At 28.1% G+C, this 22,096-nt stretch overlaps 1 protein-coding gene across 2 annotated transcripts; it reads left to right on the plus strand.

Annotated features, from left to right (window-relative positions):
* The first annotated feature begins 577 nt into the window (after positions 1–577).
* On the plus strand, positions 578–4,264 carry LOC101261484 (SHUGOSHIN 2). Of its 2 annotated transcripts, none has more exons than XM_004250931.5 (9): positions 578–1,039; positions 1,507–1,544; positions 1,665–1,773; positions 1,859–1,882; positions 1,969–2,034; positions 3,100–3,147; positions 3,246–3,336; positions 3,423–3,483; positions 3,809–4,264. In XM_004250931.5, exons 1-9 carry the CDS (start codon positions 869–871, stop codon positions 4,095–4,097), a joined length of 897 nt encoding a protein of 298 aa, XP_004250979.1. In that variant the 5' UTR covers positions 578–868; the 3' UTR covers positions 4,098–4,264. The 2 variants fall into 2 exon arrangements, with proteins under 2 accessions (XP_004250979.1, XP_010313303.1); XM_010315001.4 differs by having other exon boundaries at positions 3,106–3,147.
* The last annotated feature ends 17,832 nt before the right edge of the window (positions 4,265–22,096 follow it).

Raw genomic sequence — 22,096 nt, forward strand, 5'->3', positions numbered from 1 at the left:
GACACAATAGACAACATCAATAACTATGCATGAATCTCAAATAAATTTGAATCAGTTAAATGAATTTTAACTACTTCATTTAACCTCAATTCATGTCATCATCGCACTAAATAATTAGTTTTAACTACTTATATAGTAAAATGTAAAAGTTCACTTGAGAATTCACACGTATAACAAATAGTATAATTTTACAAGTGAAGTTTACGGAGTATGGTGTATACTTAGCCCTAACTAAAAGTTGTTTCCGATAGACCTTTGGGTTCATTTAGGATAATTTCAAAAATTGATTATTAACCAAATACGCATTTAAAAAGAAAAAATATCGTCCAAAAAAAAGTATGAAATTTTACCATGATTTTCAAAAATCAAAAATATATTCTTTCTACATTTTTGTTAAAGAAAAAAGAGAAGGAATATTAAAAAGAAAGAAAAAAAGAATAAAGGCCTTCGAAATTTGAAAATTAGGTTCGGAACTCAGTCCAAACCAGTTAAATATTAGCTTCGGAAAGCCGTTAGAAGTCCGAACCTAAAAATTCTTTTTATCTTTTTTTTCCTCTTTTCTTTTTCTCTTTTACTTAGTCATTTCTTCTTTTAGATTTCCCTCCTTCAACCAAACCCAAATCAAAACCCCTTTTTTCTCAGGAAAAAGAAAAAAATCAAAGATTTTATCTTTACTTCAAAAAAAAAAAAAAAAAAAACTAACAAAGTTTTCACCTTTATGTTGAATTTGGGTATATGAAGGTTTGTTTCATAGAAAAAAAATTGTGGGGTTTGAGTTTTGAAGTCATTTCTTGATTACCCAACTTGGGTTTCTTGAATTTTTGTTAAAAAAAAAACCTTTCTTGATTGATTTTAGCCATAAGAAGAAATGAAAGGGGATAGAATGGCAAAAAAATCATCTCTTGGAAGCATTGTGAGGAAGAGGTTATCAGATATAACAAATTCTCTTCCACAAACACAGCAAAAATCTCCTATTGATGTCGATAAGGTTTCTCCTGATGTTTCTTCAATGAAGGACTACATTAATCATCTTGCCAAAGTATGGTTCTTTTTTAGCTTTTTTTACTTTATGGGGTTTTTCTGAATTTTATTTTTTGTGATTTGTTTTAGCTTAATGAGGACATGACGTTAGATAGGAGGGTACGGAGGTTATAGAGATTAGGATAGAAGAATAGTAGTAGTAGAATTGCTAGTGTAGTTTCTTATCCTTTGATTTATGTTACTATATGTTGATTCCTTGTACTTCCACTATTGTATTGTTTTGTTGTAGTTTTGTTATCTGTATGTTGTTTGTTGTGCTTCCGTTACTACTTTTGGACCCCTTTCCCTTGAGCCAAGGATCTATTGGAAACAATCTCTCTAGCTTTGAGGTAGGGGTAAGGTGTGCGTGCATTCTACCTTCCCTGGACCCCGGTTTGTGGAACTACATGGGGTATGTTGTTGTAATTTTTGTGATTTGTATGTGATTTTCTGATTTTTGTGTTGTTCTTTGGTTGCTTGATACAGGAAAATGTTGCATTGGTGAAAATTGTTCAAGAAAAGAAGTATGTAATCGTATAAACTAGTACACAGTCTAGAACATGCCTTTTTTATTTTTTTAAAAAACATTGTTACTATCAAGTTGTGTTTGATGTTTCTCTTATATGATTTGATTATGTTAACAGCAAGATTATAGAGCTGAGTGGACTTGAGCTTCAAAAAATGAGGATTCATCTTCAAAAAATGCAATTACAAAACTGGAATCTTGCTCAATCGAATAGTCATATGTTGGCGGTTAGTTTATGTCTTTCTCTTCATAGAAGTGTTAGGATAAACTACTCAAAATTAATTTACGATCCTTTACTGATTAATTTTGCAGGAACTCAATTTGAGCAGAGATAAGGTAAAAATACATTCTTTAAGATTGTTACTTTTAGGGGAAACTAGAGATTTTTGTTAAACAGGAACTATTAATTTGTTTTGTACCAGATGAAATCGCTACAGCATGAGCTGGTCTGCAAAGAAGTACTACTTAAATCGCGGAAGTTAGAAGAGGTAAGGATTTTGTTCTCTCTTAAATTTGTGACAACTTGCTCAAAGAAATATTGATGTATCAAATTTTAGGTGCTTACAATCTTGGTCATGCCTAAGTTCATTTTGGCAATAGCATGAAGTTTCATCATTTTGTGTTTCAGTGGAATATAAGTTGCTTTTAAATGTTCAATTTGGCCATGCCTAAGTTCATTTTGGCAATAGCATGAAGTTTCATCATTTTGTGTTTCAGTGGAATATAAGTTGCTTTTAAATGTTCAATTTGGCCATGCCTAAGTTCATTTTGGCATTAGCATGAAGTCTGATCTTTGAACAATTGAAAACTACTTCAAAAAATTCTGAACTTATACTGAGTTCAGGCGTAGTGTGGTAGCTTTTTCCTCTTAACATGCTTGTAGGGATTGAGATGTTAAAAAATGTTTGGTTTTACTTGTCTGAATGTGCAAAGGAAAAGGTTGATAGTTCAATGCAGACCGCCACAACAACTAATGTGTGCTAAGATATAGATAGTTTATATTTCATGCGACATAATGTGACATCTTCATTACTGTTGTATCATCTTCGTTACCAGTAGCAGCAGCACCATTCTCATGGTTTCTTGTTCGTCTATTGCTGTTATCATTTACTTTTCCTATGCTTCGGTTATTGCATTAGTTCGTTGTTGTTATTGTTATTTCTCTATATGCCATGTACTGCTTTCCATAGCGCTCTTCTTGTTGTTGTTACTGCTTTCATTTTCATACTCTCTTTATCAAATTGGTTTGAGATGCTTTACTCGACCCGAGGGGTAATGTATGCATACACTCTACCCTCATCAGACCCCACTTGTAGGATTGCACTAGGTATCTTCTTGTTGTTGTTGTTGCAACGTGACGTGTTCATTTACCTATTGGATGAGTTGATAAGCTTCTAGCTTCACATTGTGTTGAACAGAGAAAGCATTGTTAGATAATTTCAGAACTAATTACATTTTGTTCGGTACACTCCTCAAGCTGCATATTCTCGAAGCCTTTTTTTTGGGTTTTTCGACACTGATCAGTAGAGGCATAAACTAGTGTCTTCTTGTAGTTGCAGGAACAAGAACAACAAAAGGACAAGCCAACTAATGACTTGCAGGTGTGGTACTTGAACTTCCAATTTGTTCTTTATTACAACTATCAACATTCCTCTATCTTCTTCTCTCACCTAGTAAATTTTTGCATTTTTGACTCTAGGATGAAGAGTTTATGGATATCGACTCTCAATTGAACAAACATAGCAAGCCTAAAAATGGTAACAGACGCCAGCGTGCTACAAGAAGTCAATGTAAATGCTAGTTTATCAACTAGTACATTCTTGATTTTCCAATTTATCTTTGTAATCCCTTAACCCTGTTAAGTTATCTTTCACAGCTATGGGCCATTCAACAACTTCTCAACAAGCTGCAGAAAAAGAAGCAGCAGAAAACAAAAGGTTAGTTCCACATGGGCTTCTACATACGAATGTTAAATAGGCGGAGTTGTCTAAGGAAAACTCAGCATTGTCATTGTATGTTACTCCGGAAATGAGTGTTTCCTCATTCAGAATTAGTAAATAAAGAACTGGTTTAATAAAATATATTGACGTGTGGAGGAAGAACGTATTTTTACTAGCTATATCCAGCAACAACTCTTGTATGTATACAAAAAAAATCATTTTTTCTCTATCTGTACAGTGTGATTTTTCAACGAATGGGGTTATATCATTCGCTATTGCTTGAATTTCAAGACATTTTTTGAACTAATCATATCCTTTACAGGCGATGTTTGAGAAGGAAGTCTACTAATTCCAAAATCCAACAGCCAGAACCAGCAGCAGAGGACTTGTTTGAATTAGAAGGCCTTGCTGTACCCTTTAACAGCCCGGTTCACATTGATGGTTTTGTTCCATCGCCTTTATCTGGCGTTGAGGAAGTGAAACATGACAAGGAAAATGTAGCTCAACTTTCACGAAGGTCTTCTATTGGAAGACCATCGCGTAAAGCAGCTGAAAAGGTCCAGTCCTACAAAGAGATCCCAGTTAACATCAAAATGAGAAGAGCTGCATGAGCTATCTAGAGCTTGAAGAGAATATTTAACTCCATATATGTAATGTAAGCTGTTTTTAATTCTATGTTAACCTGTTTTATTCTGTATATGGATGTATTTAAAACGTTTAATGGCTAAAAACTAGTTCAATCATTTAACTTGGGATCATATGGTTAGTTGTTTCTAAAGAGGAGCAAAGTTTTCCTTCATTCTATATTTCTATATAAGTTTGGTGGAAATGATATCCTCTATGTTTCAATTTGTTTATCTGTTTTGATTTGGCACGGAGTTTAAGAAAGTAAAGGAAACTCCTGAGTTTTGTGGCTTTTAAATTAAGGATATGTAGAATGTACCAAAATGCTTTTTAATCTTGTGGTATTACTCATGTTAGTCGGAGACGAACTAAAAGAGAAAGTAAGATGAAGCATAATCAAGTTCACTAGTCATTTGCTTCCACTTTGGACTACGGAAGTCGATCATTAGGGATAGAATATTACTAGGCAGTCAAGCGTTGTCTAATATTCCTTGTTAGTTTTGTTATTATTATTATTCGTAATATTATCTTATCCTTCAGTTTTAGTATCATTTTCCCCCTTTGCTTCGATAGTGTGTATTCGACTATGTTTTATCGTGAAATCTTCCTTTTATTATACTTTACTTGAGTGGAGGGTCAATCAAAAACAACATCTTTATCTTTATAAAATAGGCGTAAGATTACGTACACACCACCATCAGATAACACCGAGTATATTATTGTTGTTGTATTCTCTCTTCCTTGGCTTGCTAGGCCAGGGTCATGCATAAGATTTGATTTCTTGAAGGTCCATGGACTTACTTGGAAGAATAGTTAACCAAGTCCATAGTTTTCAACTTCTTCTTTTCTTGATTGGTTGTTTTTTATTGGGTAATAAATTTTCATATTGAAATTCGGTCAAGTCTAAATATACTAAAGAAAATTTCACATCGAAGGTAAAGGCTCCTTAAAGAATTGATTTTTTTATATATAAAGCTCACATCGAAACTTCGAGTTAATGATTAAAAACATATCTATCACAAGATTCGGCTAAATTTGAATTCGTACAAAAAAAAAAAAACTCATATAATGTTTCCTAACAAATCCAACTTTCATATACAAAAAAATTAAATTAAAACTTCTAATTAATATATATATATATATATATATATATATATATATATATATATATATATATATATATATATATATATATATTTATATTTGTCACTTAATCATAATGGTTGTTGATTCTAGTTTTAACTTTAATGTGATCTTTTTGTTCACAACAACTTTTATTTTTTCCTTAAAATGATTCAATAAATAGCTAGTCTTATAATTAAGACTTGTGCTGACTTCTCTAGCTTCTTGACCCCATAAAATTAAAGTATCATAATGACTTGTCTGATGGCTCATTATAATGACACAAAATGATAATCTAATATGTATGTAATAAATATCGCGTGAAATTAGTTAAAGTATGGATAAATTAATAGTATAAATATCACGATTCATTAAAAAAATAAAAGTAATTTAAATAGTTATTCACCAATTATTTAATTTTACTCGTTTCAATTTGTTTATTTTGTTTTTTAAAATCTGTTTTTAAGGAATATGTCGCTTTTTCTTTCACAAAAGAATTTAAAACTATCAAAATAAAGATTGATTTCAATACATTTAACATATTTTTGAATTTAAGATGACAAGATTCAAATTTTCTTTTAATTTTATAAACTTCTTATAAAATTAAAAATGAGACAAATAAATTAAAGCGGAGCGCGAATAATATCCTTATGGTGTGTCAAATCAATGTCACTACCTAAAACTAGGTGGTGGTTATTTTTTAATGGTTTTAGCTGCAACTACCACTTGGGATTCCAAGTTAAAGTGTAATTTTTGGGCCTACTTTTGTGGAGCCCAATAACATAATAATGGCCCACCCACACAACATCGAGTTACGCGTTAAAGAATCATTTTAAATATATTTGATTATCCGCTTCGTTCGATAGCTGATCAGAGTTATATAAGTATTAGTAATATAATGATTAGTTATGAGAGAATTTATATATTATTTTATGTATAAATATGTAAAGGAATTGTAATATCAACTGCAAGGTGTAGTAAAATACGTTAGTAATATATATCAAAAGTTAAAGACGGTATGAGTAGGTTAATACGACAACAAACATGGGATCGAGACTAATGTTAAGCCTAAGATTACTTTAATATGCTACTAAAATAATGTTGGACTACCTACTAACCTTCTACTCTCATTAATGTCATGTCCGCGGCAAGTTAAAGATGTGTCATATCCTGTCTATCACCTCTCCTCAATATATCTTACCTCTCACCACTCCGAATTGGGGCATACACACATCTCATTTTTACATGTGCAAACCATTTCGACAGACCTCTTTTCCTCATCTTGTCCTTCGAAAAAATCATTCTAAGTTTATTTTGAATATCCTTATTCTTAATCCTATCACTAGCTCCTAGTAAAAAAAAAATCACTAATAATTTAGTAAATATTTCTTGGGGTATTCTTATGGACAAAACTATTTTTTAAAAATTTTTTTTTTTTACATATTTTAGCCTTTTTAGCACATCTATCCATTTTTGCACAATTTCAATCATGTGATGATTAAAATTATATAAAAACCAATTAAAGTTCAGACATAAATGCTTGAACTTAACTTATATATGCATGAACTTCACGTAAAATTATCTGAGCATTAATAGAATGTATTGGTAATGATTATATTAATAATGCCTACATTAATAATATATATATTATTTTTTACGCATTGTTTGATTTGGTGTATTAAATATTGTATGTATTATATAAAAAATATTTATTTACAAAATTACACCTCACAATTATGGTGAAAAAAGATGTAATAAAGATTTTTAGAGGCAATGAAGTCTCCAGTCATGCTAATGCATGCATTAAATTTCATTGTGTTACTAATACGTTGAAATATATAATATTAATATACACCTTGATACACAATAGAATGAGAAAATATACCAAATGAAATATTATTCATATACAAAGTTAATATATTCGTTATTTTTGCTCATACACTATACCAAATGACCCCTCGCTGAGTAGTGAGTACTTTTAATCTGGGCCTATATGTAGGTAGGGTTTTGAACAAATTCTTCTGCTCCCAATGAAATTGGGCTTTGCCTTTTGTAATTGGCCCATAATTGATGGGCTTAAAGTAATTTCAAAAGAAACCCATTAATCGATTTATTTTTGCACTTTGAATATATGATAAAATGCTTTTATTATATATTTTCGATTCAAATTTTGAAAAAGTTTTTATGCGGTATTCTCAAACACTCATTACATTGGAAAGTAAATCATTTAAAATATTTCATATTTTTCAACTATATGTATTAGCCTTAATAAGTCGTAAAATCTCAAGTTTGTTTTAATTGAGATTGATTTATATAATAATAGAAAGTGACATATTTTATATGATTAACTTATCTAAATAATATGCTTTTGAAAATATGTACAAAAACTATTTCAAAATTCAAGTCCAAATTGTTTAATAGAAGTACTATTTCATATACTCAGATACTCAATTAAAATAAAATATAGTTTGAGTATTAAAATAAAATTTATTGGTAAATTTAATTTATAAGATTTTCGACATGTTTCACCAATATTTTTTACACCTATAATAATTAAACTTCTAACATCTTGAAGAGAAAGAACCCACTGAATTCGCTAAAAAATGCTAATATTTATATTTTATTTTAAAATATAATAAAAATCTTACGAAGCAGTATCTCGTAACATCCGAATATACGTATGCCGAGGAAGGGGTGAGTCAAAGGTTCATTTATTTCCCACAACAATTCTTATGAGAAAACAACCAACAAAACTTATTGTAGCACACCTGAATTTAATGTTCACATATAATTTGTATACCAAATTCATTTAATGTTTCAACCCTTCAGTAATAAATAAAGTTAGCTTAGAATAACTACTTATAAAATGATCTATTTATACACATCAATAAATTACTCCTTTTCCACTTATTTAAATACAATTTTTATTTTCTTAATTATTAGTCTACCTTTTTTTTTTTTAGTTTTCTCTAATTACTTGTCTATTTTGATAATTTTTACTTATTATACTCTTAATTAATTATTTTAAAAAATTTAATTTTTTTTAAAAAAATCTTAAATTTTTTATCCATCATAATTAATAGGGATTAAATGATTTAACTCACTATGTCAATCATGTTTTTTAGTAGATATGTCAGTTTAAAAGTGAACAAATAATTAGAGACAGAGGAAGTATATTAAAATAAAAATACTCCCTCCATCATCTTTAGTTGTGATATTGTGTTTTTCGAAAGCAATTTGACTAATTTTCAAAGTTAAATTAGATTATATTAATTTGATATTTTGAGCTAAAAATTCGATATCAAAAAACTATATAGAAAGTACTATAAATTACAATTTATGCATAACAATATGATGAAAAAAATAAATCGTAAAATATTAATTAAAGCTTCTGTTCTAAAAAGGAAAATCATGACACCTAAAAAGTATCCATTTTTTACGTGTCTAGCTCGAGAAAATAAGAAATAATTTATCACTTATAATTTATAATCTATCCTTATTATTAGTTATAGTCATTTAAGTAACTTTTTCAAAGAATTTCATTCATTTCAAGGGCGATATAATAAAATTATTTTTCTATTATTTCACCCTAAACTTAATTCAGTTATGCTTAATACAAATAGAGTGATAATTGAAGTATGAATTCACGAAAAAAGTTATAATTTAGATTGGGAAATAGAACATTGAATAATTAAGATATGAACTAAGGCTAAACAAAAATAGTTTAAGTGCAGTTTTTAATCATTAACTCTATTTGTTTATTGCATATATATATTCATCTTTAAACTCATAATCTCACATTAATTGTCACTATAACTTGACAATTGATTTTAATCATGATAATAAACAATTGGCAATTCTCCTCACACATGCAATCATCCATCTATTCTTCTCTTTTTGTCCACAAATTATGTTTTTAATATCTGAAACCTATCATATTTTTGAAAATGATTTCATCAATCATATATACATCCAAAAGAGAAAAAAAGGTTAAATTTGAAAGATGGTATTAGAATTAATAATCACCAACACCAATTTATGACATTTAATTCTTAGTAGTACCAATAATTATGAATTGCTTTTATTGGATTGTTAAAGAAATTAATATGCTCAAATTTTCACATTATGACCAATGTCATCAATGTTGAATTAGTATATGTAGATTTTTCTCAATTGGATCGATAGACTTTGATTGATTTGGTGTATTAATACATATATTGATTTCCTTAAATTTGATGAACGAACTCCGATTGACTTGAAATTTAATCAGTAATATTTGGGGTTATGAAACTTCAATTCATAAATATGCACATTTTTCTGTATATTTATACACGTTGATTTTTCTGAAATTGATTGACGGGCTATAATTGTGCTGAATTTGATTGTCGTATTTAAAACGACTTAATGATCGATATTCACCACGATAAATATCATTTTATTTATATTCTGAAATAACAAAATACAAATACATAATTACAAATATTTCTTTATTTATATTAATAAATTATTTTTTAATTTTATTTTACGAACTCGGATCGAAACCCTATATATTTTGAGATAACCCTTCTTTTATAAACGGTGGACATAATATAAAGTTTTACCTCAAAGATAAGCATCCATGATTTCATTAATGGTGGGGCAATATTTATCTTTTATTCTACTAAGTACCACAAAGAGTTTAAAATTTCTCAATCAATGATTTGATGGAATATTTTATATAGTAATGTTGGTTAAAGCAATAATTAATTATAATTGATGTCCCCATATCCTTTTTGCATGTGAAATTAAAGTAGTCATGGTTTTATTCTCTTGTAATCATATGTTTTCTCAATTTTATTATCTCTAAATTGCACATAAAAATATTATATTACAAAATTACAATAAATATTATGTTAAAATATATGAAAAATCACTGTTATATATATAAAAAATTTATTTAACCCTCAAAATCATATATGATCATATAAAGTAATCATTCAATAATGAGGTGTTCATAGGCAGAAAGTACATGTAGTAGAGACTCAAATTAAGACGATGGATCATTATCACTATATATATATATATATATATATATATACACTTTTCCTGGACTTTGATCAATGGCACTTGATATGCCAATAAGGGCTTACTAAGAGATCTTGCATGTTTTATGGTGTGCTTCTTACGTCTTTCCATAAGCAGAAAGTATGAGTAAAATCGCTCTTCCCCTATTCTGAATTCCACTTCTTGTGTCTGTCAACAGAAGCTCAGCCCCTGATTCAATCGATAAATAAGTCGAAAACATATTTCTGGACAAATGAACAGACCTTTCCTTTTGCCAATAAATCGGTCAAACCAGTAGCCAGTTCATACATTAGTACCACGTCCACGATCTTAGGATTAAAACAAATTAAGTAATAATTTAAAGGTCAGTGAAGATAATTTTATTTAATAAAATATGATTTGTAAAAAAAAAACAATTTAATATATAAAGCATCTCGCGTTCATCTATAAGGGATTTGTTAAAGAATTTCAATTTAAAGAGTGTGATGTAGACAACTTATTCTAATATAAATATTAATAATTGTTTCCGCAACTCAAACTCATGACCTACAATTCACACGAAAATTATAATTTTATCGTTAATAGCAATATCGAATATAATAAATTAAATTAGAAGAACATGCATGGTAGGGTGAGGTGCCCCCTTGATACATTCAACTCTTTTAGACATTTTATTAAACCATGCCACATGATGACATGATTTTGGAATTGTTGTTATAGACAAAATTTAGACACAACACATTTTAGTTGAAAAAGAAAATGGATATCAACATGTGACGTTTGAGTACATATCGATATATGTGAGAATTTAATTATATATTATGAAATTTATCTTTCTATTTTTGACTTAGGTTGCTGTAAAAAGTTTTTTTATCTTTTTTCCTATTTGACTTAGGTTAATATGAAATTTACTAGACATTTTTTTAACCATATGCTACAATCATTGATTCATGTTATATAAATAATCCAGAGCCTTTCTGATCCACCTTCTTATCAAATCTTCTAAAATTGACATCTTAATTACCATATATTCACTCTTAATTATAGTCGATAAAAAAGTGATGTTTTATTTGTTTTTCTATTATTTTTAAATATGAAAAATTAAGATTGTGTACGCATTGTTCTTTTCGAATTTTAATTGTGAGACAGTAGGTATATAATTATATATGTTGTTATTGTTCATGTTGTTGAAAGATTAAAGTTTTTGTAAGAGTAATTTATGGTGATTGAAGAAAAGTTTTGAAGCAACAATTAAAATTATCGATTCGGCCCATAAAACAATCACTAATGCTTACATTAGAAAATACTACATTATTCCTTTAGGGTTGACCCTTTCTTGAACCCTTCTTACACAAAATATTTTATACATTAAACTGCTCTTGTACTATAAATTTATTGTGAAATATGAGTTCTTAAAATCAACAAATTCTAAAGAAGAAAAAACAAGAAGGAAACGTAACAAAAGAGTTTGAGTTGTGATCCATGGCTAAGTTAAATTGATCAAAGGATAATGGCCAATGAAATATCTTTTTATCAAAAAGTTATATTTATATAACTTTATGTTATGAAAAAAAAAAGACAAAAAGTTAAATTGGGGTTACTAAAGTCATAACTATCTCTTTTTTGAACAAAAACATATTGTAGGTGAACCTAACTCAAGTTATCATTATATTGAGTCCATGTTTATATATACATTAATATATATATACGCGATCTGATCGCATATTAAATAATTATATATAATTATTTTATGATAATTACACTATATAAAAGATGAGTTTTAGCGGTAATTAATTAACAATTGTAGCTAAATATATATTTTTAGCAACAATTAATACTCTTTGTATATGTCTCTAAAAACTTAAGCGACATTGGATATGAAAACACTTAACTAATATCGGTGAAAAGGTTGTCACTGAGCATCCCTAGTCACACAGGAAAAGAGGTCAAATGGCAAGGCAAGGTCATACGCCCGTTTCGCTCCTCGTGGAGTATAGCTGCGCTGGTCGGATTGACTAAACCAATGCAACAATCAAGAAGGCGATCGAGAAGACATGAGTTCTGAAACTGTAGTATAAGTTTTTATGGCAGATGTGAGCTTCACCTCATCTTACTTCCCGCCACAAAGACAATAAGAGAAGGAAACCTCTAACAATAAAGAAGATGTAGTACAACCGCATACACATACCGTCGATGCAAAGCAAGAAAGAAAGCAGTCCTCGCCTCGGGTGAGCCACATTAGTACTCTTTATTAATGTATCTATTTATCGTCGTTAAAAGTTATTTTTGTTGTAGTGTTATTAATTAATAAATTCATAAAAATAATAACTATAATTAATGTGTATATATATATAAACTTAAAGACCTTATTTTCTTGTTTGTGGAATGGAAGTTTAACTCTTTCCTATCAAACAAGAATATATCAACATTTTTCTGCTTCTTTTTCTGACTTATTTATAATAAAAACTATTTTAAAGTTGACTCCATCAATAATAAAACAAAATTCATTAAGAAACTAGAAAAACTCAGCTTTTTGTGAAAAAGATGTGCACATGCAAATTCATCTTTTTAGTCAAATATATGTATATGTAATTGTCATTATAGGTGATGGTTACTAACTTGTAAAATTAGATAAAGTTATTCTTTGAATACAAATCATATAAAATAACCATTTTTCTGTTATCATAATTGAAAAATATCTATTTATTATCATGTAATTCATAAATAACATTTTTCCATGCTAGTACATAACTATTAGGGTTTCAAATATAAAATTTACAATCCTGTGATAATGGCTATTTTTTAAAGATATGATCGAAAAATGATTAATGAATGTTATTTTAGCATTTTTCATTTTCTTGCTTATGTTCTTAGTGCCTCTTTTCTTTATAATTATCATTCGATGTCCATATACATGTATCGGAGATCGACTTGATTCAAATGGGCATGGTAGGATTTATTATCGGAAGTGACGATGCTTTCGATAGGAATTTTTTTATTCCTATATATATAAATTTGAGACATCTAATTAAGAATTTATTATTAATCAAATAATGTTATATAAAATTAAATGAGAGGGATGGAAAAAATATCGTTTTAGAATATAATATTCAGTTTATTTAGCATTCCCTCTTTGAATGTTTCTATTATTGGCTAAATTGTCTATAATTATTTACTTTTAGTTTATATATAAAAAAATCTTATATGCAGAGTGAATCTAGAATGATTTGTTAGTTAATTGAGAATTTAAATAAGTTTACTTCCACGAGTCTACTTATTAATGATATAATATAATTAAGAATAAATCGTATAATTTTTTAATGGATAAACCAAGATTGATTTTATTTTATTTATTTAGAAAAAAAGAAGATTATTTTATTATGTGTACACACTAATTAAGAACAAGATGGATAAAGTCCGACATATATATATAAAATAAAATTATAATACGACCATCAAATTTCAAAAGTAACAAAAAGTAATTTTTACTTTATTTTTTGGTTTTTTAGTATCGTTTTAAAGTCTGACTAAATTTTAATTTGCTTTGAAAATTCAGAATAATTATAAAATTTAAATATAATTTTTCGATCTGACATCGATTCATAAATCACTATATTCCATATATAGTTATTCCATGTACTTTCAATAATGTGAAATAAGGCGATTTTATCATAATTTAAATTTAAATTTTTTAATTAAAAATAAAAAATATTACTCTATCGCAATCGTTATCGATAGAAAAAACAGCCTCGACATTGAAGCAAAAGTAAAAGATCCTTCACCTAATTCGCATTGTTGGTATATTATAATTATGACTTTTGATTTAATATTTAATATAACATAATAGTGCATGGTATATCTTTAATTTGCTGACATATAACACTCTTTTAAGACTGTTAATTCAGTCGTAATTTTATTATTATTAAAATTTTTGGAAAAAATAATGCATAATTTTTTTGTATAATCATACCATTGTCAAAGATGAAAAAAAAAATGAAAAGTATGACAGAGTCAAACCAATTCAACGATCAAATCTGATTTATTTTTATTTTTTAAAAAAACATTAAGATGTGAAGAAAAATAAGAATTTTAAATGTCAAAATTATAAACACTGCCTAACAATTATTTAAAAGGAAATAAAACGTTGGTGTGGGTTTTAGTGTGCTGTTGTGTAGAGTAAAAAGAAGGAGTAGGTGATGGGTAAACTATTTAGACATCGCTATTTAAAATTTATTTATTTTTTAATAAAAATTAAATGTTTAGATACTACATAAAAAATGAATTTTATCAGTAATTAATTAACCAATTATGGCTAAATATTTATTTTTAGCAAAAATTAATATTTTTTGCATGTCTTTAAAGGTTAAAGTCCCTTTATTAATGTGTCTATTTATTGCTGTAACAACCTGATTTTCGTCATTAGGGAAAAGCCAATGTGGAAAGAATTGGGGCCTATAAACTTTTTCTTAGTAATTAACTTGAGATTTCCTATCCTAGTCTAGATTTGGACGAAATCAGAGTCAGTAAAGTCTGGAAATTTAGTAATATATGAGAGATCTATTAATGAATTTGATTATATGAGTGGACAACTAAGATGTTAATGGACCGATACGAAATTATGAAATTGAATTCGGGTGAGTGAAACTCCTGAAACTAATCTTAGCTTGAACGGGTATTTTCTGAGTGTCATGGGATGATGGTGTGTTGTGAAATGGGGTTTGAAATTCTTAAATTTGCTCATTATTTCCATGCAAGCCGCAGTGGTGGGATTATTCCCGCCAGGGCGGGGTCGTTGTACTGTGGCGGGTTGAGATCACCATAATGGGACATACACGACTTGAGTCGAAAATAAAATTTCAAAAATATTTTATTCTGCACGTTTTCACTTTGAAAGCTAAGGAACAACTCTATGTGTATTCTTGACGGGTTTTCACCATTTTGAGGCTAAAGGTAAGGTTTTTACTCCCTGAATTCATGTTTCGATCTGTATAACTTATTTTGGGTAATTATAGATGGGGGAGAGTTTTGATCTGAAAATTATGGTGAAAAAAGTCCTAATTTGGATATGGGAATCATGGGTTCGATCTAGGGTTATTGAGTTCGTTATGATCCGAATAATAGACCTTTGATTGTTGATCCTTGCGTATAAATTGTTGTTTGTAGACTTAGAACAAGCAGATAGAATTTGAAAAAGAAAGATTCAAGTGTCGTAGGGGATTTAAGTTTGGAATCGAGGTAGGTGATGGTTGTGAATCATGTTTTGCGTGATGTATGTTAGTCATTGCTTCATTGTAATGCATGCATATGAATGAAGCCTATTGATCACACCTAATGTAAATAAGTATGAACGAAGAACTGCATGTCATGAATTACCTCTTGTTGTATGATTATGAGAAATATACATTATGATTGTGATTGTGATTCTGGTTTGTTGAATGGATCGAGTGTTGCTTCCGACACACTAATTAGGATCGGTTGTCACGTTTCAGCATAAATATGGGATAGGCTGACACATTCCGACATAAATATGAGATCGATTGTCACATTCCGACATAAATATGGGATACATTGTCACGTTCTGGCGTAAATATTAGATCGGGTACCACGTATCGATATGCTAACAATTTGGGTATGAGTTTCGTGAGAGACCATTGAATTGAGTTCCATAAGAAAATGTGGGTTCTATATATATATATATATATATATATATTATGTGCATGTATGTGTTTATCTTGTTGCAGTTCTGATATATGTTGTGCTTATTGCAATTGTCAGGTGATCCTATCAGTACAAGATGGGTGTGTACTGATACTGCACTTGATTGTTCTTTGTTGAGTACACGACATCTTCAGGCGGTTATGATAGACCTTAGACAGGTGACTATTGATCGTGATAGGATTCAAGGTTGAGTCAATTCTTTCAGATTGCCATGGATCTTTCTTATTTAAGTCCATTTTCTTTGGACTCAGACTATTTGTTAGGTGTTGTTTAGTTTTGATGTTGTACCCCTTTTTCTTAGACTTGTTGTTAGTAAAGTTTTGGTAAAATAACTTTCAGGTTTTAGGGATCCTTCTTCCGCATTAGTTTGGTTAGTTTATTTAAACCTTTGGAATTTATGCCTGGGACTACTATTTCTGCATTTAAACCTACTTTCATATCTTTAAATGTCTTAGTTTCATAAAATTTTGTTAGTTTGGGTTGTAGTAATGGTTTTTCCACCGTAGAGTTTAGTGTGAGTTTCAATCACGACGGTCTGGATCGTGACAATTACCGCTAAAAGTTATTTTTATTATAGCGATATGTCTTTTTCTGAATTTTTTTATTAGGCTTGACAATCTCTAATTTCACAGAAGTTATGGTTGTATTACAATGTTCATACATATCTACTTGAACATTACGCAAAAAATGACTGAAATACAGGTAAAATAAATTTAAATTTATCCGCATATAATTGAAATTCAAGCAAAAATAAAAAACTTTTTCGTGAATTCAATTGATATATGATTGAAATCCAAGTGAATATATTGAATTTCAATCATATAAATCTAATTCATATACCATATATTTAAAGGGTTTTTTTTTTCAAATTAACTAGACTTGTAAACTTTTACGCGTTAAGAATATAACTTACATGATAATTAATGGGGTCTATAAGAAAATTCATATTTGATAATCATATTAAATCTTGATTTCTAAAAAGAAGCTTCCATTGCAAAACTAAAGTCACCAAAAAATCAATTTTTTCTCAAATTTTTCATCTTATATTGAATATATTCTGTCTGCCATAAGGGATTCAAACTTGTGAGTTGTCTTTCTTACGGAAAAATATAAAGACACTATTTCTATTTTTTAATAAATTACGAGTTCGAGCTGTAAAATCACTTAAAGTAAGACTTATTTCGATCTCTATGTATAATTACAAAATGTTTTGTGCATCATATTATCTATTTCAATTTTTAATTTTTAAATAACTAGCACATGTCAAAGTTTGTCAAGTGAGTGTGCGACTTGAGAAAAAAATGGATGTCATTTTCAAAAAGAAAAAAAAAGTAGATATTCTTAAAATTAGTTAAGTAACACAAATTGTTTAAAAAATTCCTGCTTTTACATTAGAATTGTGTTAAATTATTTCTTATATTCCAAAGACTTATTATACAATATATATGTGGTTATGTTTTAGCTTTTCTTTTGGTTTCTACTAGTAGAGTAAAAATAGGTTTAATAATGATTACTAGTTACTAGGTTAAAGAGACTAGTGTGGACTAATGATTATCATTAAGATTATTAATTAACAGTTAAACCATGATTTTACTTTTACCAAATATAGATTATAGTCATCACTTTCATTAGAGGGTAAAATGTTCGATGATGCGATAGAAAAAAAATTGAAATTAATTATGAACTTTATTGTTAATTATATGATTCATTACCAAAATTGCTCATAACTAATACAATTTTTTTGATAACTAGTTAGCAAGAGACGGGTCTAAGATTTATATTTAATGAAATTAGTATTTAGTTTTTTACTATTAAATCGGTTGCAATATTAAAACCATTAATTCATAGTTTACTAGTTATTTTTTGTGATTTTCTCATATATTTTATATTATATATCAAAAGTACTTGGTTCAATTAAATATGTTATTTTTGCGATTTATCCGTCTCTATAATTCGTGTTTCGGATGGTGTTACTAGAGAAAACATTATAGGCCACCATCTTCCAGTTCAGAAAAAAAACGTACATGTTTAGCTGGATTCAATAGTTTTAATTAAAATTTTATAATTATTTTAAAATAGGGAAAAACAACACTTTTAATCCTTATGTTAAGACTAATTTTTTAGTTTAGTCCTTGTGTTATTTAACTTCGCACTATTAATCTTTAATTATATCAAGTGAGTGATTTTAATCTTTCAACTAACAAACTCACAAAAATTAACAGAGTTTCACTACTAAAAGGGGTAATTCGGATATTTTAAAGTAATTGCTTGAGAAAACAGAATTTTTTTAAAAAAATAATCATTTGTTGCATAATTTATCGTTCGTCGGTGTGAGAGGGAGGGTTAATGTCTATCAAGTTGGTTTTTGAAATTGTAGCTCAAATCGATGGACTTGTTCTTCTAAATAGAGACAGGGAAGACTTATCTTGTTCTTCAAAGAGAGAAAATTAAAAAGGAAATACCCAAACTCTCCCTTTTAGGGGTAAACTCTCTGTTTTAATTTTTTTGAATCTGTAAATTGAAGGACTAAAATCACTTATTTGATATAATTAAAGGTTAATAATGCTAAGTCAGATAACACGAGAACTAAATTAAAAATATAATATTAACACATGGACTAAAAATGTCGTTTTCCCTTTAAAATATATATTTTCAATCTTCATTTTAATTCTTTTATTATTTTTTATTTTTTTATTTTTTTATGAAAGCCAACGGTTTTTTCTCTTTTGTCCACAAAGTTTAACAGTAGAAAAAACATATTGGACCCACACGGCATGGTAGATAATTTAAACATTATCTATTGGTTGCAATAATAACTATATTTCTTTGACTATTGGCCATTTAGAATATTTTTTTATACATAATTTTTTTGTTTTTTCCTAATTAGTTTAATATAAAAATAATAATAATAATCATTATGACCGTTTAAAGATTCCCTCAAGGAATGACATATTCATAATTGTCATTATATGTTCTAAAAACTTTAAATCTAACCGTAGAAAATATTAAAATGATAAAGTATATGCATATTTTATTCTTAAATAGAGAAATTATTTTCGATAAATTATCAATTCAAAAAAAAATATAAAATTTATGTATTTTATGAGGATGACGTCTTAAGCGTGTGACACAACACATGAATATCGCATTGAAGGCCTAAAAATTCTTCACTCCACCATCGATACATACCTATCGTGGTTTAGAACTGTAAAGGAAAATTTTGTTTCTTGATTTATCGATCGAAATCAACCCTTATTTTTCTTTTAATAAATCTAAATCATGGTATTAAAATTTTAAACATGTTATAAAATACTGTTTGGCACTAATTTGAGGTGTAACGCACTATATATTATCCTTTTTTGTCAAAATAGAAGCCTAACTCTTTTCCTTCAAACATGACTTTGTAAACCTACCCCAAAAAACTAAAATATATCTCCTAATTTTTCAAAGACTAAATTTAATCGATTTCTAGTTCGATGTCCTCGATACTTATATTGAAGTTTGATAAATTGAAATTTAGTTATGCGTAGGATTTATTCGGGGGAAATACTCCTTATCAAATATTTTTTTCATATTCAACACTCGAAACTAAAATCTGTTGTTTAAAAAAGACAGACGTATCCACTATATTATATCCTTATCGGTATTTTATTATTATTACGATTATTGAAACTATATTAAGTTGACTCCTTCCCCAATATAACAAAATTCAGTACAAGTTTGAAGAGTATAAATTGGGTAAAATGAGTACATGTTGGGTTTTAAAAAGCAGCATGTTTTTGTGAAAAATAATTAAATTCAATATTCTACTTTTGGAGTCAAAATTTAAGTGCCATTCTTTGTACGTGGTGTTTGCTTGCTATATACCTCGTTCGTCCTAAATTATTTATCGTTTTCTATTTTTCGAGGTTTAAGTAATAAAATTGGATTAATATTTTTTTTAAAAACATATCGTATTAAAATGAAAAGAGTTAAAACTTTATAATATTTCTATATCTAAATTTTAATTTAAGATCCTTAATTATTTGATTTTAATATGATTTACTTGAGTTGAAAGTCTATCATAATTCAGAAACAATAATCTACCTCTACAAGATAGGAATAAGATTACGTACACATTAACCAAACACTGAGTTTATTGTTATTGTTGCTGAATTGATTTATTTTATTCAATTTAGTCTTGAAAAATAAAGTTAACTTGACTCTCGAGACGAGAAAAATACAACTATTTTGGGATTGGAGGAAGTAAGATTGCAAGCAACCTCGACAAAGAAAAGACAACGGTGGAAGTATTCCGATAACCTTGCCCAACCAAGCCTCCCTCCCTTCATTTAATGTTTGGCTGCTTTCTTCACGTAGCGTGACACATCAATCTTTGAAACTCACTAATAAGTTGTGGTAAAACTAACACATTCAAGTCCATGTTTTGGAATGTTCATTTGCCAATTAAAATGTTCCCTTTGCTTGAGGGTATATTTTTTTTAAATTTCAAAGATAGAAAATTCTACTCATTAATTAATAGTACATGATTTGAGATATTGATGTGTATAGTATGAAATAATTTTACTAGTACTTCAAAATTGTTCTTATAATTGTATAATATGTACTTTATTTAGAAACTTCACTTCCCCTTTGCCAATTATAATGTTTCCTTTGCTTTAGGCTAACTTTCAACAACAAAATTCTACTTACCAATTATTAAATGCATGCCAATATTCACATTAATTATATGTAAATGTAACTCGTTCAAACAATTATTCAAAGCTTATGGAGCTCCTCAAAATTTAGGCTTCAAAAGAATATACGATCTTCGGTAGTTTAAAAGGTTTGAAGTAAGACAAATTCAGGATTTTAATAATTTGAATTTTTTTTTAAAGTAAAGACGAATTTATGATTTGAAATTTATAATTCTAAAATTCTAAAATAATCATCTCGAATGTTGATATAAATGAGTTCAGAATTTACCATTTGTTTATATTTTCAAAACTAACGGTTTCTTTAAAATAAAAAAACAATTTTGATTGTCCAAGAAAAACATGTACATTAGTTGGACAATAAAATTTCAAAACTCGTGTTTCACAAACGAAAAACAAAACACACAAAAAAACAAAGAAAGATTAAACAATCATTTTTTAGTAGATTTATATTTCATTTATAGATTTGTATTTAAAAATTCCATATCAATGACGTAAAATATTTTCTAATAAAAAATTTTTATATTTACTATTTAACAATGTTTAAAAATGAACTCTCATTAAGGTTATACGAAGGAGAGTACTTTTTATTCTATCACATTTTTATCGGTGACAATAAATAAATTAACTCATTGTAAATAAAAATAATTAAATAAATTTGTAAGCATGCTATTTTCACAAAATTTAAGTACAAATAATACTATTTACAAAGTTTACCTTTTTTTCTAAAAATATTTTTCACTCAATAATCATATTTACATTAAATTCGATTAAATTTAAATCTACGTATTATTTATATCCTGACAATATCCACAAGACTATGGCCTTATAATTTTATTATTTTAATTTTTCCCCTCCACAATTTGAGTTATTTATATTCACACACTACATTCCAAATAGGATAAAGTTCGACATATTAATACAATTAAAATATCAAAAGGGAATAAAAGGCTCTCTCAAATTTCAAAGCAAAAGTAAAAGATCCCTTTACCTAATTCTCATTAATATATTATAGTGTATTTACTTATGAATTTTAATTTAATACTTAATTATCACGATTATGCATGATAATTTTTATACATATGTAGAACATCCCTAAGTAAACTTCTCTACATGATTATATCATTTAAACTTTACAACAACAAAATATCCAATAAAATCTCACAAATGAGGTTTGGTTGGAAAAATAAAGCGTATGCAGATTTTATTACTATCTCATAAAGGTGGAGATGTCGTTACTGAAAGACTGTCGATACAAGTGCATTGATTTCAGGTATAAAGAAGAAGAAAACAAGGGAAAAAGGATGAATATATTTCTGAACTATCGTAAATAGTATGCATATACCCTCCGTCATACTTTTGAAACATTGATATTCCTATCGTAGAAAAATTAGAACATATATGCTCTT

Source organism: Solanum lycopersicum, chromosome 11 (genome assembly GCF_036512215.1).
Source record: "Solanum lycopersicum chromosome 11, SLM_r2.1".
In the NCBI taxonomy this organism is placed as follows: domain Eukaryota; kingdom Viridiplantae; phylum Streptophyta; class Magnoliopsida; order Solanales; family Solanaceae; genus Solanum; species Solanum lycopersicum.

What these genes read in the sequence shown, in the direction of transcription:
- LOC101261484 (XM_004250931.5), top strand. Translation starts at nt 869, where the DNA reads ATGAAAGGGGATAGAATGGCAAAAAAATCATCTCTTGGAAGCATTGTG. An exon ending in AAAATTGTTCAAGAAAAGAA is followed by an intron (nt 1,545 to 1,664) that starts GTATGTAATCGT and finishes TTATGTTAACAG; the next exon opens with CAAGATTATAGAGCTGAGTG. An exon ending in GAAGCAGCAGAAAACAAAAG is followed by an intron (nt 3,484 to 3,808) that starts GTTAGTTCCACA and finishes TATCCTTTACAG; the next exon opens with GCGATGTTTGAGAAGGAAGT.